The following is a 14,494-nucleotide window of genomic DNA, read 5'->3' as shown; positions in this document are numbered from 1 at the left end:
TATATTTGGGCGATATATATTAATCTCTTATAACGGAAACATTCAAGGAAATGTGAATATAAGTATGTCCATTTCAGAAATTAATTCTACTAGCGTTCTTGCCTGGAGAATCCCAGGGATGGGGAGCCTGGTGGGCTGCCGTCTACGGGGTCGCACAGAGTCGGACACGACTGAAGCGACTTAGCAGCAGCAGCAGCAGCAGCAGCACTTCAGTTGTAGAACAAAAGTACTTTTTAAGAGATCATGTGCAGTCCAACACTTTTTAGGGAATTGGTTAGGAAAAAAAAATGATTGAAGCTGAGCCTTCATTGTACCTTCCCCAGCAAAAATTATAGAAATGTTGACGTTTTGAAATTATTATTCATTTTTCCTCCCTCTCAGGCCTTCTCCCCTCATTCCAAAATGCAGAGCACAGGGAACCATGTTCAATATCCTATAATCATAACAAAAAAGAATATGAAAATAAAAAGCAGTTTGTGTTCTACTTTGCTCTCCATCTTGTAGGAGACACTGACAAAGATAAAGGAAAAGTGTTTCACAGTTTGAATATTTAAATTACATTGTTTAAGATGCCCCTGTACAGCCCTTTTCTGAACATTGTAGTCCATCTGCTTTGGGCAGCTTTCAGCAAGGACACCCGAAGTTACAGAAAGGGGATGCCTTACCAAAGCATTCAGACCCTGTATGCTCGACTGTGCAGTTAAAATGGGGACAGATAAGCTCTTTCTGGAATCCTTAGATCCATAGAAAGGGCTTTCTAGAGAGAACATTGGAAGTCCAAAAGCAGACTTCATGAACAAAAACTGAGAATAATATACAAGATGGGGAAAAGTAGAGCGGTTTCTATTGTCCATTATCAAAGTAGTAATTGCTAAAATATGTTGTGGGATCAGTTTGAGCAGGGCCTGGTGATAATGGAAAGAAAGGGGAGAGGGTTTCCAATGACACAAAAGCAAAACAGAAGCATGGTCAACTCTGCCTGAGGCTTTTAGATTACTTGGTCCTTTGAAGTGGGAGAGATTTTCAGGGAGGGTGGAGTTTCACAGGTAGCATTGCTGTTTTCCCGTGTAAGGGGTCTGCTATGAATGCAGTCATCATAATTAGAGTTTTCATAAAAATGTGATGAATGTACTGCAAACCTCAGTAGCTCATTAAAGCAGAGTTGCCCTTGTGGAAGTTTCTATAGAGTCGATTTTTTTGTTGCTGTTGAAATACTGATCAAGGATGCTTACCTTGCAGAGTTCGTGTGCAGATTAAAGGAGACAGCATCTGTGAAGATGCTTTATGAAAGGATAGCCTTATATGCAAATGGGACTCTTCTCCAGTCTCTCTGATTCTTGTCTTCAAAATAGGCCTTTTCTCACATCTAATGTTTCCATCCCCGCTAGCTCCTGATGAGTGTACAAATTAGGATCAAAAAGACTAAGATCTTGTTTCAAAAGAAATATGTACCCCAGTGTTCACTGCAGCACTACTTACAATAGCCAGGACATGGAAGCAACCTAAACGTCCATCAACTGTTGAATGGGTGAAGAAGATGTGGTACATATAATATACAATGGAATACAGTAATAAAAAGGAAGAAAATAATGTCATTTGCCACAACATGGATGTGACTAAAGATTGTCATACTAAGTGAAGTAAGTTGGGATGAGAATAACAAATTTGGTATGTTACCACATGTTTGTGGAATCTAGAAAAATGGTACAGATGAACCTATTTGCAGGGAAGGAATAGAGACACAGACGTAGAGAACAGAACTTGTGGACACAGTGGTGGAAGGAGAAGTGAAGTGAAGTGAAGTGAAGCTCAGTCACGTCCGACTCTTTGCGACCCCATGGACTATACAGTCCATGGAATTCTCCAGGCCAGAATACTGGAATGGGTAGCCTTTCCCTTCTTCAGGGGATCTTCCTAACCCAGGGATCGAACCCAGGTCTCCCGCATCACAGGTGGATTCTTTCCCAGCTGAGCCACAAGGGAAACCCAAGAATACTGGAGTGGGTAGCCTATCCCTTCTCTAGCAGATTAGGATTCCTGACCCAGGAATCAGACCAGGGTCTCCTGCATTGCAGGCAGATTCTTTACCAACTGAGGTATCAGGGAAGGAGAGAGTGGGACAAATTGAGAGAGTAATATTGACATACATACACTCACGTGTAAAACAGATAGCTAGTGGTGGAAAGAGAGGGCGGGACGAACTGAGAGAGTAGCAGGGACACACACACACTCCCACATGTAAAACAGATAGCTCGTGGGAAGCAGCTGTGGAGCACAGGGGCTCAGCTTAGTGCTCTGTGATGACCTAGGGAGTGGATGGACGGTGGGAGGGGGGTCACAGAGGGAGGGGTATATCTGTATATATAACTGATTCACTTTGTTGTATCAGAAAAACTAACACAGCACTGAAAAGCAACTGTACTTCAAAAATAAAAATTTTTAAATAATGTAATGTAAAACAAGACAGCCAGCCACTCCTTCAGGCTTGGCTCATTCTCTCAAGGACCCTGACTACCAACCAGGTCCCCCTCTTCCTCCTTCTCCAGCCCCAACATCCTCACTGTTGTCCTCGGTATTTATATAATCAGCAAGTCATTTATATCATCAGGAAAGCTATTTGTCCTTATCAGTCTTTTTCAAATTTCATCAAAAAGCCTCTCCTCGGTGCCTACTCTCAACTTCTTTGTAGTTTTTCACAGTTCATCATAAGCAGGACTCAAATTTTCTCTTTGGAAACTCTATACTTCCAAACTCTTCCTCTCCTTTAAAAGAAATCCTTTTCTGACCAATCGTGAGCTGCCCTTTCAGCATCCTTTCTTTCCTTAACTCACAGCACTTTGTCACCATGCTGCAAGTCTGGCCATCACGAGGGTGGCTCTGGTGTCTTGCCATCATGGTCTCTCCGATTTTGCCTGCCCATCCCACAACTTCTGGGTGTCCTATCTGCCTGTGTTCAGAAGGTGCTCCCCTTTCCTGTGGCCTCCAAAGGACTTGTGTTTGTATTGTCGAGCTCTGATCATGTCAGCCCTCTGGGCCAGTTCACTGCCCAGGGTGGTGTCTTCCCTAGGGGCCGGTGTGGTCTCTTTCCCAGGATCTGAATGAAAAGGGACTATGCCCCAGTCATCTTGATGCCCTCTGGCTCCTGCAGTGTTCAGTAATGGTAAACACATGGTGCCTACTGTCTGCATTCACTAGAGGCCTCCCATGGGCCTGCTGCTGAGCACAGGTGCTCACTCAGTCCTCCAACATGCCCGTGAGAATCCCTGGTGACAGAGCGAGGCCTGGAATCCGGATCACTTCAGCTTTGAAGTCTTTGAGCTTACTGTGGGAGTTTCCTTTGACAAGCAGATCAGAAGCCTTCCTTGGATCCTACCCTCGGATCCTGTCCTCCCACCCAGTGGAATAAATAAGGGTCACACAGGCGAAGGCAGCCACACCCAGTGCTAACCGTCAGGTGTCCCAGACTCCCAGCCTCGGGAAGAAAAGGGCTATATCCCCCCTTGTTAACGCTGTCCCCACCTACTGCACAGCATCCTGTCTGGGCATTAATACACGGTTGCTGCTAAGTCGCTTCAGTTGTATCCGACTCTGTGACCCCAGAGACGGCAGCCCACTAGGCTCCCCCTTCCCTGGGATTCTCCAGGCAAGAACACTGGAGTGGGTTGCCATTTCCTTCTCCAATGCACGAAAGTGAAAAGTGAAAAAGTGAAAGTGAAGTCGCTCAGTCGTGTCTGACTCTTTGCAACTCCATGGACTGCAGCCTACCAGGCTCTTCCGCCCATGGGGTTTTCCAGGCAAGAGTACTGGAGTGGGCTGCCATTGCCTTCTCCATGAATGAATGATACAGTAGACAAATTGAAATTAATAAGCTGATCACGTGAGCCCAAACTTACAAGCCTCCATTGCATTCCGTTGTTTTCAGGATGAAGTCTGTGAAATTGAACCTGGCTAAAAGGCCCAGTGTGACCTGGGCGCTCAGACCTCACCGTCATCCCCTGCTCCCCCCCCTTCTCCAAATCACCCTCCAGCCAAGACCAGCCTTTGGGTGGTCCCACTGTTCCTTCTGGCCAGACACCCATGCACCCATCCCTTGCTTCACCTGGCTCATCTCTAGTCACCTTCAAAGCTCAGTGTAGAAGAAAGCATCCTTCAGGAAGCCTTTGCTGATGCACCCCCAGCCCTAAGTGTGTCTGTTCCCCATATTCTTCTCTCAGAGCACAGATTCAACTGCAGGACTCACTCTAATAGCCAATAACAGCCAATGGCTGTTCTCACCAAAGGGTTGGAAGTTCGTAGTACACTTGGGTGACTTGTTTACCTCCATGTGGGACGTGAAAGACAAGCTTTTCAGCAAAGGCCTCCTAAGGAAAGATAGGTTCTAGAGAGAGACAAAGGCAGTGGGCTCCCTATCGCTTTTCTGGTTGAGTCTGAGAGGCACCCTTTCTGCATCTCCTAGCGGTTCGATTCCTGAAGATGGGTTTGCTCTCCATTTAAGATCTTGCCCTTTGCCTGTGGGTTGCTGACCTCTTACCTGTCTCTGGGAGGCTCGCTTCTAGATCTGGAGGATGCCTGCTTCTGCTCAGGGCCCCCGGCTTGCGGGGCGGGCTCAGCGCCCTTGGTCCTGTCCACCTGTGCGCCGGGGGTAGCCTGGTCCTGGGCGGAGGCCGCGGCGCTGCTCAGGGGGGTCTGCGACCTCGAGCGCTCTTGGAGCCGGGCTTTCTTCTCTCTAGGCGCCTCGGAACCCGCCCCTGTAGCCGTGTCGCTGAGCGTTCCGTCCTGACTGGGCTGCTGAGGGCCGCTGCCGAAGAACCACGCCCCTGACTTGGTTAAGATTTCCTGTTGCTTTCGACACAAATTGCATACCCACATAACCTGTTTGAAGAACAGAGAACAGTGTAAATTTTCTGTGCTGTGGAAATACATTTATTTTCATCACACTAAAATATCTCTTAAGGCAAAACAGAATGGTTGTCATTTTTATGTTGATCCTTGAGCAGTTCTTATGAAAATGACCCCTGAACAAGTTTATGAATGCCTGCAGCATGACCCATTGGAAACCATAGACTTATGGTAACCAGAATAGAGCCTTTCTTGGCATTCATAATCTATGATTCTGAGTTTTCTATTACTATGTATTCACCACATTTTGAATGACTGACTCTGAAGTTTCATTTAAAATATATTTGTATACCTGTGGCGGATTCGTTTTGATATTTGGCAAAACTAATACAATTATGTAAAATTGAAAAATAAAATAAAATTTAAAAAAAAAAAAAAAAAAAAAAGAAGCAGAAACTCCAAAAAATAAATAAAAAAATAAAATAAAATATATTTGTAAAAATGGTCTAAGCAAGGTAGTTGATTGATTAGAAAAATGTTGTAGGGAACCATGGAATTAATATTTATGTATATACGCCTCAGTGTGTCAAAGGATTTAGAAGCTGTCTTCTCAAGAACCATCCATTATTAAAATCAATATTATAAGATATTCAGGAGGAATTAACAAACAATGAAAGGTAGTCGCTGAAGAACAGGACAGGCTATATATGTTCTCTAGTTTACTAGTAATCAACTAAGCTCAGCTGTAAGAGCTATTTTGGAATAATCACTGGGAAACACATTCGCTGATAAATTATGAAATGTATCACCACTTAAAATCTATATAGCTGCTCTCTTTTTGGGCACACTTAGTGAAGTGAAGGTAATGATGAGGACAATGGTGTTCATAGAAATAATGAATAATAATATAACAGCCAAGCCTGCCTCACTTACTCTTCTCAGAATGCACTTCAGTTTTCTCTTTGTATTTCAGACCCAGCACCTCCAGGAAGGCTGATCACCTACCTCTAGGTGCCCATTTCCACTAATAAGACTAAGTCAACAGTCACTCAAATATACCGCTCAAGGATGGATAAATCCTAGATACATCAAGCAAGAAGCAATGCAAGACAGTAGAAGAAGCAGCATTTAGTTGGCAAAAAGAAGAAAATAGAATACTGAAAACTTTCCAGTGGATACGAGGAAAATTATCACTTGTTACTGTTTATAAGACTAAAGCTAAAGTGATAATAAGGAAATGAGAATAAAAGCAATACATTTTAAAAAGAAAAATATTGCAGATGAACTGTTGAGAACTCCTTCTTTCCAACAAAGAAAATTCAAATGAATTAATAATATGGGGAAAACTAGGATGTAGCAAATATATTTGCTATAATATGTTTAAGCTTTATGGCACTTAACTCAGCCCTCTATATTTCCTTGGGTCATAAAACAAAGAAAATGTGGTCCACAAAATCAATTAATTACAACATCTGCACAGTGTATTATATCATGGACTTCCCATCTACTGAAATGTTAGACAAGATGAGCAATATGCTGTGTATGCCTATAGCAAAATAAAGGATCTATGGAGTGGAACTTCAATTTAACATGCTTGCCAAATATGGCTATACTTTGCACAGCATTCGTCCATCTCTTTGATGTTGTAAATAAGGTCCATCAAGTTCTGACTGATTGAACGTAGAGGTATCAGTGATAACGTCGTGAGGATGATGCTCTATAACCAGGACTTCCATCAACAGTGACACCATGTCTCCTCTCCCCAGACCCTGGATGAGGACAGGTGACACCCTTCCTCCTTGGCTGCCTCATTGTTGCTAAGACAGTGAAGAGAAAGTCTGAATTCATAGAGTGCTAGGACACTGATATGAAATTTTGACTATTTCACAGTAACAGGAAGCAACAGTTAGAACTGGACATGGAACAACAGACTGGTTCCAAATAGGAAAAGGAGTATGACAAGGCTGTATATTGTCACCCTGCTTATTTAACTTACATGCAGAGTACATCATGAGAAATGCTGGACTGGACGAAACACAAACTGGAATCAAGATTGCCGGGAGAAATATCGATAACCTCAGATATGCAGATGATACCACCCTTATGGCAGAAAGTGAAGAGGAACTCAAAAGCCTCTTGATGAAAGTGAAAGTGGAGAGTGAAAAAGTTGGCTTAAAGCTCAACATTCAGAAAACGAAGATCATGGCATCTGGTCCCATCACTTCATGGGAAATAGATGGGGAAACAGTGGAAACAGTGTCAGACTTTATTTTTCTCCAAAATCACTGCAGATGGTGACTGCAGCCATGAAATTAAAAGATCCTTACTCATTGGAAGGAAAGTTATGACCAACCTAGATAGCATATTCAAAAGCAGAGACATTACTTTGCCAACAAAGGTTCGTCTAGTCAAGGCTATGATTTTTCCTGTGGTCATGTATGGATATGAGAGTTGGACTATGAAGAAGGCTGAGCACTGAAGAATTGATGCTTTTGAACTGTGGTGTTGGAGAAGACTCTTGAGAGTCCCTTGGACTGCAAGGAGATCCAACCAGTCCATTCTGAAGGAGATCAGCCCTGGGATTTCTTTGGAAGGAACGATGCTAAAGCTGAAACTCCAGTACTTTGGCCACCTCATGTGAAGAGTTGACTCATTGGAAAAGACTCTGATGCTGGGAGGGATTGGGGGCAGGAGGAGAAGGGGACGACAGAGGATGAGATGGCTGGATGGCATCACTGACTCGATGGACATGAGTCTCAGTGAACTCTGGTAGTTGGTGATGGACAGGGAGGCCTGGCGTGCTGCGATTCATGGGGTCGCAAAGAGTCGGACACGACTGAGCGACTGATCTGATCTGAAGTAGATATTAAAATTGTATTGATTGCACTAATAATTTGCAAAGTATTACTTAGCACCAAATTAGTTTCTTTTCTACAAAAACATTAAGGTGTACTTAGGATAAATATACCTTTCCTTTAAAACTATACAGAACACAGCAAAATTTACAATTATTACACAAGTTCCAAAATGAAATTAAGCTGAGTAAACAGGCAGAAAAGAGCACACATCTGCATATTTCTTATAAAATTGTTATCACAGTTTTATTTGATTGTTTCATGATTTTAAGTATTATAAAAATGGACTAATAAAAAGTAATTGTCAGATTTGGACAAGTTCCAAATTTTGAATATGTGCAAAACTGCTGTAGGATTAATAAAGGCAAACAGAATGTGCTTTTTATTCAGTTCAGTTCAGTCACTCGGTCATGTTCAACTCTTTGTGACCCCATGGACTACAGCCCACCAGGCTTCCCTGTACATCACCAAATCCAAGAGCTTGCTCAAACACATGTCCATGGAATCGGTGATGCCATCCAACGATCTCATTCTCTGTCGTCCCCTTCTCTTGCTGCCTTCAATTTTTCCCAGCATCAGGGTCCTTTCCAATGAGTCAGTTCTTCACATCAGGTGGCCAAAATATTGGAGTTTCAGCTTCAGCATCAGTCCTTCCAATGAATATTCAGGGTTGATTTCCTTTAGGTTGAACTGGCTGGGTATCCTTGCAGTCCAAGGGACTCTCGAGTCTTCTCCAACACCACAGTTCAAAAGCATCAGTTCTTTGGTGCTCAGCTTTTCTTATGGTCCAGCTCTCACATCCATACATGACTACTGGAAAAACCATAGCTTTGACTAGACAGACCTTTGTTGGCAAAGTAATGTCCCTGCTTCTTAATAGGCTATCTAGGTCAGTCATAGCTTTTTCTTCCAAGGAGCAAGCATCTTTTAATTTCATGGCTACAGTCACCATCTGCAGTGATTTTGGAGCCCAAGAAAATAGTCTGTCACTGTTTCCATTGTTTCCCCATCTATTTCCCATGAATTGATGGGACCAGATACCATGATCTTAGTTTTCTGAATGTTGAGTTTTAAGCCAATATTTCCCTTCTCCTTTTTCACTATCATCAAGGGGCTCTTTAGTTCTTCTTTGCTTTCTACCGTAAGAGTGGCGTCATCTCCATATCTGAGGTTATTGATATTTCTCCTGGCAATCTTGAGTCCAACCTGTGCTTCATCCAGCCTGTCATTTTCCATGATGTACTCTCCATAGAAGTTAAATAAGTAGGGTGACAATATACAGTCATGATGTACTCCTTTTCCAATTTTGAAGCAGTCCATTTTTCCATGTCCAGTTCTAACTGTTGTTTCTTGACCTGCATACAAATTTCTCAGAAGGCAGGAAAGGTGTTCTGATATTTTCATCTCTTGAAGAATTTTTCACAATTTGTTGTGATCCACACAAAGGCTTTGGCATAGTCCATAAAGAAGAAGTAGATGTTTTTCTGGAACTCTCTTGCTTCATCTATGATCCAATGGATGTTGGCAATTTGATCTTTGTTTCTTCTGCCTTTTCTAAATCCAGCTTGAACATCTGGAAGTTCCCTATTCATGTACTGTTGAAGTCAATTAAGTTTTACAATTCACTTAATTTTATTTTTTTTTCTAATTTTATTTTATTTTTAAACTTTACATAATTGTATTAGTTTTGCCAAATATCAAAATGAATCCATACAGGTATACATGTGTTCCCCATCCCGAACCCTCCTCCTCCTCCCTCCCCATACCATCCCTCTGGGCCGTCCAGTGCACCAGCCCCAAGCATCCAGCATCGTGCATCGAACCTGGACTGGCAACTCGTTTCCTACATGATATTTTACATGTTTCAATGCCATTCTCCCAAATCTTCCCACCCTCTCCCTCTCCCACAGAGTCCATAAGACTGTTCTATACATCAGTGTCTCTTTTGCTGTCTCATATACAGAGTTATTGTTACCATCTTTCTAAATTCCATATATATGCGTTAGTATACTGTATTTGTTTTTCCTTCTGGCTTACTTCACTCTGTATAATAGGCTCCAGTTTTATTTTTGATTTATTTAAAAAGTTACAGTTAATGGTTAGTAGAAGCAGCTACTTTAGCATTTTGTAATATTTTTATTCATTTAAATCTGTGATATTATATTTGTCAAACTCTAACAGTTAGGAAAACTCTTGTTTAATTCCAAATTTTCCTACATCTTATTTATTTGTGTACCACAGTATTTTTTATATTTGTATTTAAAAATTAATTAAAAATAAAATATTAGTCATATTTTTCAACACAGTTCATATCAAACATTGCAGACATGTATAAAAATAACCAATTAGTTGCTAATAAGCAATGCAGTTATTTGTGCTTAAAGATTCTATTTTTGAATTGATTGTTAATTATTATGCTTGCTTGTAACTGTAGAAAAGTCCACAAGTGGGTTGGGGATCCTTTCTTAATTGATTTTTTTTCAAAGAGGAGAAGACATATGTATACATAAGTCTTTATGTATATGTATATATACGTCTACTGGTATATTTACCTCTTAACTATATTCATAATATATTTTTAAAAGTAGAATGGTGTACACTGATCATTTACTGCCATTTATTGATGATTTTATTACTTTTGTTCATTTCAGTTGTACCAGTGTTTCTACATACCCACTAGGATATTAACTGCCCCAGCCTTTTGTGTATTTATCAATTGGATTAGTAGCATTTTCTTACCCATTTAATAACTATTTGATAGAGTTTTCAAATTGTTACTTGTCATATCAACTATTTTTTTGTTACAAAGATGACTTTTCATTTTACGTTGTCTAATCTGTTGTGCTCTTCCTTAATGATTGTTCTGTTGCTTCTAATTTAGCACCAAAAATTCTGTGATAAATATTCACTTTTATTTTCATTGACTATTTATATGATTTAATATGTTACAACTTAATTCTTGATCTCTCAGAATTTATCTTGATATGTGACAAGAGACAGGGATCTAAAGTGGTTGTGTTTCTCTCATAGCTAACAATCTTGACATGATGTACTGGATAATCTCTCATCTCATCACTGAGCTTGAAAGAAGCATGTCGTGTCTAAACGGCCCAGGTTCTCACCTCAAATCCACCCCTTGTTTGCTGTTTACTCCAGCCCCTTTCATAGCCTCCATAACTCATCAGTAAACTTGGGATCCTGGCAGTTTCTAACTCACTGAGACATTTTGGGAATTAATGGCATAATTCATCTAAATCACTCAGCACAGAGCCTGACAGACAGTAAAAGCTTACCAGGCACTGATCACCGTGGTAATGTCTAATTATGACTAACAACTAATCATTACCATCATCATCACCTCGTTAATCATATGTGTAAAATTTGGGGGGCTCTCTGTAGCATACAAAGCCAGCAAGAAACTTGTATTTTGTTCCTACAGAGAAACAAACAGATGTTCCCGAGCACTTATTAATCCAACCCGTCAGTTAAATTATGACGCATAGCCCTCCGTCTTGATCACTTCCACGTGGGCTGCCTGATGGCGTGTCTCTCACTGCTCCTGTTTGTGTAACTATCTGTGTGGGTCATGGCACGTCAAAGGGAGTGGGGAACACTGAATATGATGACCCACCTTCCTGCTCCGCTAATGAGGAAGTTACATCATCTCTCTATATTTCAGTTTACTCATTCATAAAATAGGGAAAATAATAATAGTGATGCTTTCATAGACTATGTGTTAGGATTTAGTCAGTGAGAAAATATATACAACCTTGTTTAGCTCATGGAAAGCACTCAATACATATGAATGATTAACAGCAAACAAAAATTCACTGAAGATGACTTTAGTTAAAGGTAAGAAGTCTTTTTTGTTTTCTGTAAAAAGTGCCATACTCTGGACATATTTCTGATTTAAACAAGTGTTTCTGTAATGCACTTTTTTTTTTTTTCTAGGCCATGGGCATATAGCAGTGAACAAAATGACATATGGAGTTCACATTCCAGTGAAATGATAGTAAATAGATGAGGAATGCAGGGTAGTGAGAAGTGCAATAGAAAAAAATGAAAAAGAACAGACATTCTGTGTGGTGGTGGACAGGGTTGGTTTACCTTCATACTAGCTGTTGGGAACATTTCACTGAGAGAGGGTATTGAAAAAGTCCAGCTGTAACAATAGCAAGTGAAGACGATTTTGAGGAGATATAAACCTTTTGATTTCAAGGCAGTGAAGGTAGAGCCCTGTAGTAGGTTCGCCAAGCAACTAGGGTCAGAGTAAATGGACCTTTGGGAGTCATGGCAAAGACTGACTTTCGTGATGAGAGTAACAGAAACTCCTGGAAGGTTTTGAGCAGAGAAGTGACCTAATGTATTATGTTTTGATAGGATCCTTCTAGCTACTGTGTTGGGGACAAAATGCAGAGACTCAGCTGAAAATCTTTTTGAATTGAATTCTAACACAGTAAGTTCCCTACATAGTGTGAGTTCTGTTCAAAGAGCTTGTTCATAGGTCCAGTCTGTAAGTTCAATAAAGGTAGCCCAGCTAACACAGTGGGTTATACAGCAATGTACTGTAATAGGTTTGTAATACTTTTCACACAATTTAAACATAAAAACACAAAAAATAAATAAAGCATTTTAATTTTACAGTGCAGTAACCTTGAAAAGTAGTACTGCATAGCAGCTGGCATACAGGGGCTGGCATCACATGAACAGACTAGAGGACTTACTGACTGGAGGAGAGGGCATGGGAGATGGTGGAGCTGAAGGCTCATCAGCAATAGCAGACGGAGGCAAGCTGCAATTTTACTCATGCCTGATGCTGGTGGAACACACGTTCACATCTTTGAAATGTTGCAACTTGAATGTTTATATGTTGGGGGTTTACTATCCTGCTGTTTGGGTTCATTTTTGCTATACATGTTTTTTAAGCCCTGTAGGTTATCTTTTCCTGTCATTTTGTTGGTGGTGAATCTCTTCTCATATACAGCACAAGACTGAATTGTATTTATTTGTCTAATTTTTGTGTTTTAGTAGCATCTAGAAATGCACAGTCCTTATTTTAGAAGTCCTGACTCACACTCCTTTCCTGGCATTCAGTAAGTTTATTGACATTTAATAAATTGTGGCAATTATTATCACTATAATCTTAATTTAAGGAGCAGAATCACATCTGTTGTTTTCAGGGACAGTATTGAGGACCTCTGTATGAGAATTCACAAGTAAGTTCAAATTTGTCATTTTTAATGACATGCACATGTTCATGCTCAGTCGCTTCAGTCGTGTCTAACTCTTTGTGACCCTATGGACCATACATAGCCCACTAGGCTCCTCTGTCCATGGGTTGCCATGCCCCCCCTCCACCCCCCTGCCCAGGAGAATCTTGCCAACTCAGGGAATCTGTGTCTCTTATGTCTCCTGCATTGGCAGGCAGGCTCTTTACTACTAGCGCCACCTGGGAAGCCCTTCCAGTGAAAGAAAGTGTATAAAGTCTAATAAAATATTCTACTCTGAGTAAAATGACTCTTATTATAGATATTACTTGGTCAATAGATAACTGGCATTATGGAAATTCAGAAGAAATATTGAAGTACTTTTTATTCTTTTGATTTATAACATCATATAAGTTTCACATGTACAATATTTTATTTTGAATTCTGTATGCAGGACTGCATGCTCACCACCAAAAATTTAGTTTCCACCTGTCACCATCGAGTTGACCACCTTTACTCATTTCAGCCTCCCCAACCTGCCCTTCACTCTTAACTGATGCTCTATTCCCTGTAACTTCTGGTTTTGTTTTGTTTGTTCATTCGTTTCCTTGTTTTATTATATTGCATGTATGTGTGAAATTATTTGTCTTTCTCTATTTGACTTATTTCACTTAGCATGATGCCCTCAAGATCAATCCATGTAGTCACAAACGGAAAAAATAATTATCTTTTTTAATGGCAAAGTAATATTCTGTTATATGAGACACATCTCCTTTATACATTCATCTGTTGACAGGAACTTAGGTTGTTTCCATATTTTGACTATTGTAGATAATGCTATGGTGAATATAGGGGGGCTGCTGCTGCTGGTAAGTCGCTTCAGTCATGTCTGACTCTGTGCAACCCCATAGACGGCAGCCCACCAGGCTCCTCTGTCCCTGGGATTCTGCAGGCAAGGTAAGTGAAAAGTGAAAGTGAAGTCGCTCAGTCGTGTCCAACTCTTTGCGACCCCATGGACTGCAGCCTACCAGGCTCCTCCATCCATGGGATTTTCCAGGCAAGAGTACTGGAGTGGGGTGCCATTGCCTTCTCCTGATATAGGGGGGCTTTTTTTTTAATTAGTGCTTTTATAATCTTTGAATAAAACACCCAGAAGTGGAATAGCTAGATCATATGGTAGTAATATTTGTAATTTGGGTGGGAACACCTGTAATTCCTTAGGGCTTCCTTGGTAGCTCAACTGGTAAAGAATTCTCCATATTAGCTTCACCAATTTACAGTCTCACCAACAGTATGTGAGGGTTCTCTTTACTCCATATCCTTTAATTTCTTTGTTGACACAATAGTTGTTCAGTAGCACATTGTTTAGTCTGCATGTTTTGTGATTTTCCAGCTTTCCAGCTTTAATCGATCTCTAGTCTCGTAACTTTGTCATTAGAAAAGATTCTGTATACAATTTCAATCTTCTTAAATTTTTTGTGTCCCCATCTATGGTCTATCCTAACAATGCCCCATGTACACTTGAAAGGAATGTGTATTCTGATGCATTTGGATGGAATGTTCTGTATAAATCTATCAAGTCCATTCAAGTCC

The 14,494-nt window shown here is 40.7% G+C and overlaps 1 protein-coding gene across 1 annotated transcript in view; it reads right to left on the bottom strand.

Annotated features, from left to right (window-relative positions):
• RIMS1 (regulating synaptic membrane exocytosis 1) overlaps positions 1-14,494 on the bottom strand; it is a 599,571-nt gene that overhangs the window by 238,616 nt on the left and 346,461 nt on the right. The window contains 1 exon segment of the mRNA XM_070376186.1: positions 4,532-4,872. Coding sequence (XP_070232287.1) covers positions 4,532-4,872 — 341 coding nt within the window.

The sequence above is a fragment of the Bos mutus genome, chromosome 9 (assembly GCF_027580195.1).
Source record: "Bos mutus isolate GX-2022 chromosome 9, NWIPB_WYAK_1.1, whole genome shotgun sequence".
NCBI classification, from domain to species: domain Eukaryota; kingdom Metazoa; phylum Chordata; class Mammalia; order Artiodactyla; family Bovidae; genus Bos; species Bos mutus.
This window is presented reverse-complemented; position numbering and strand designations above follow the sequence as displayed.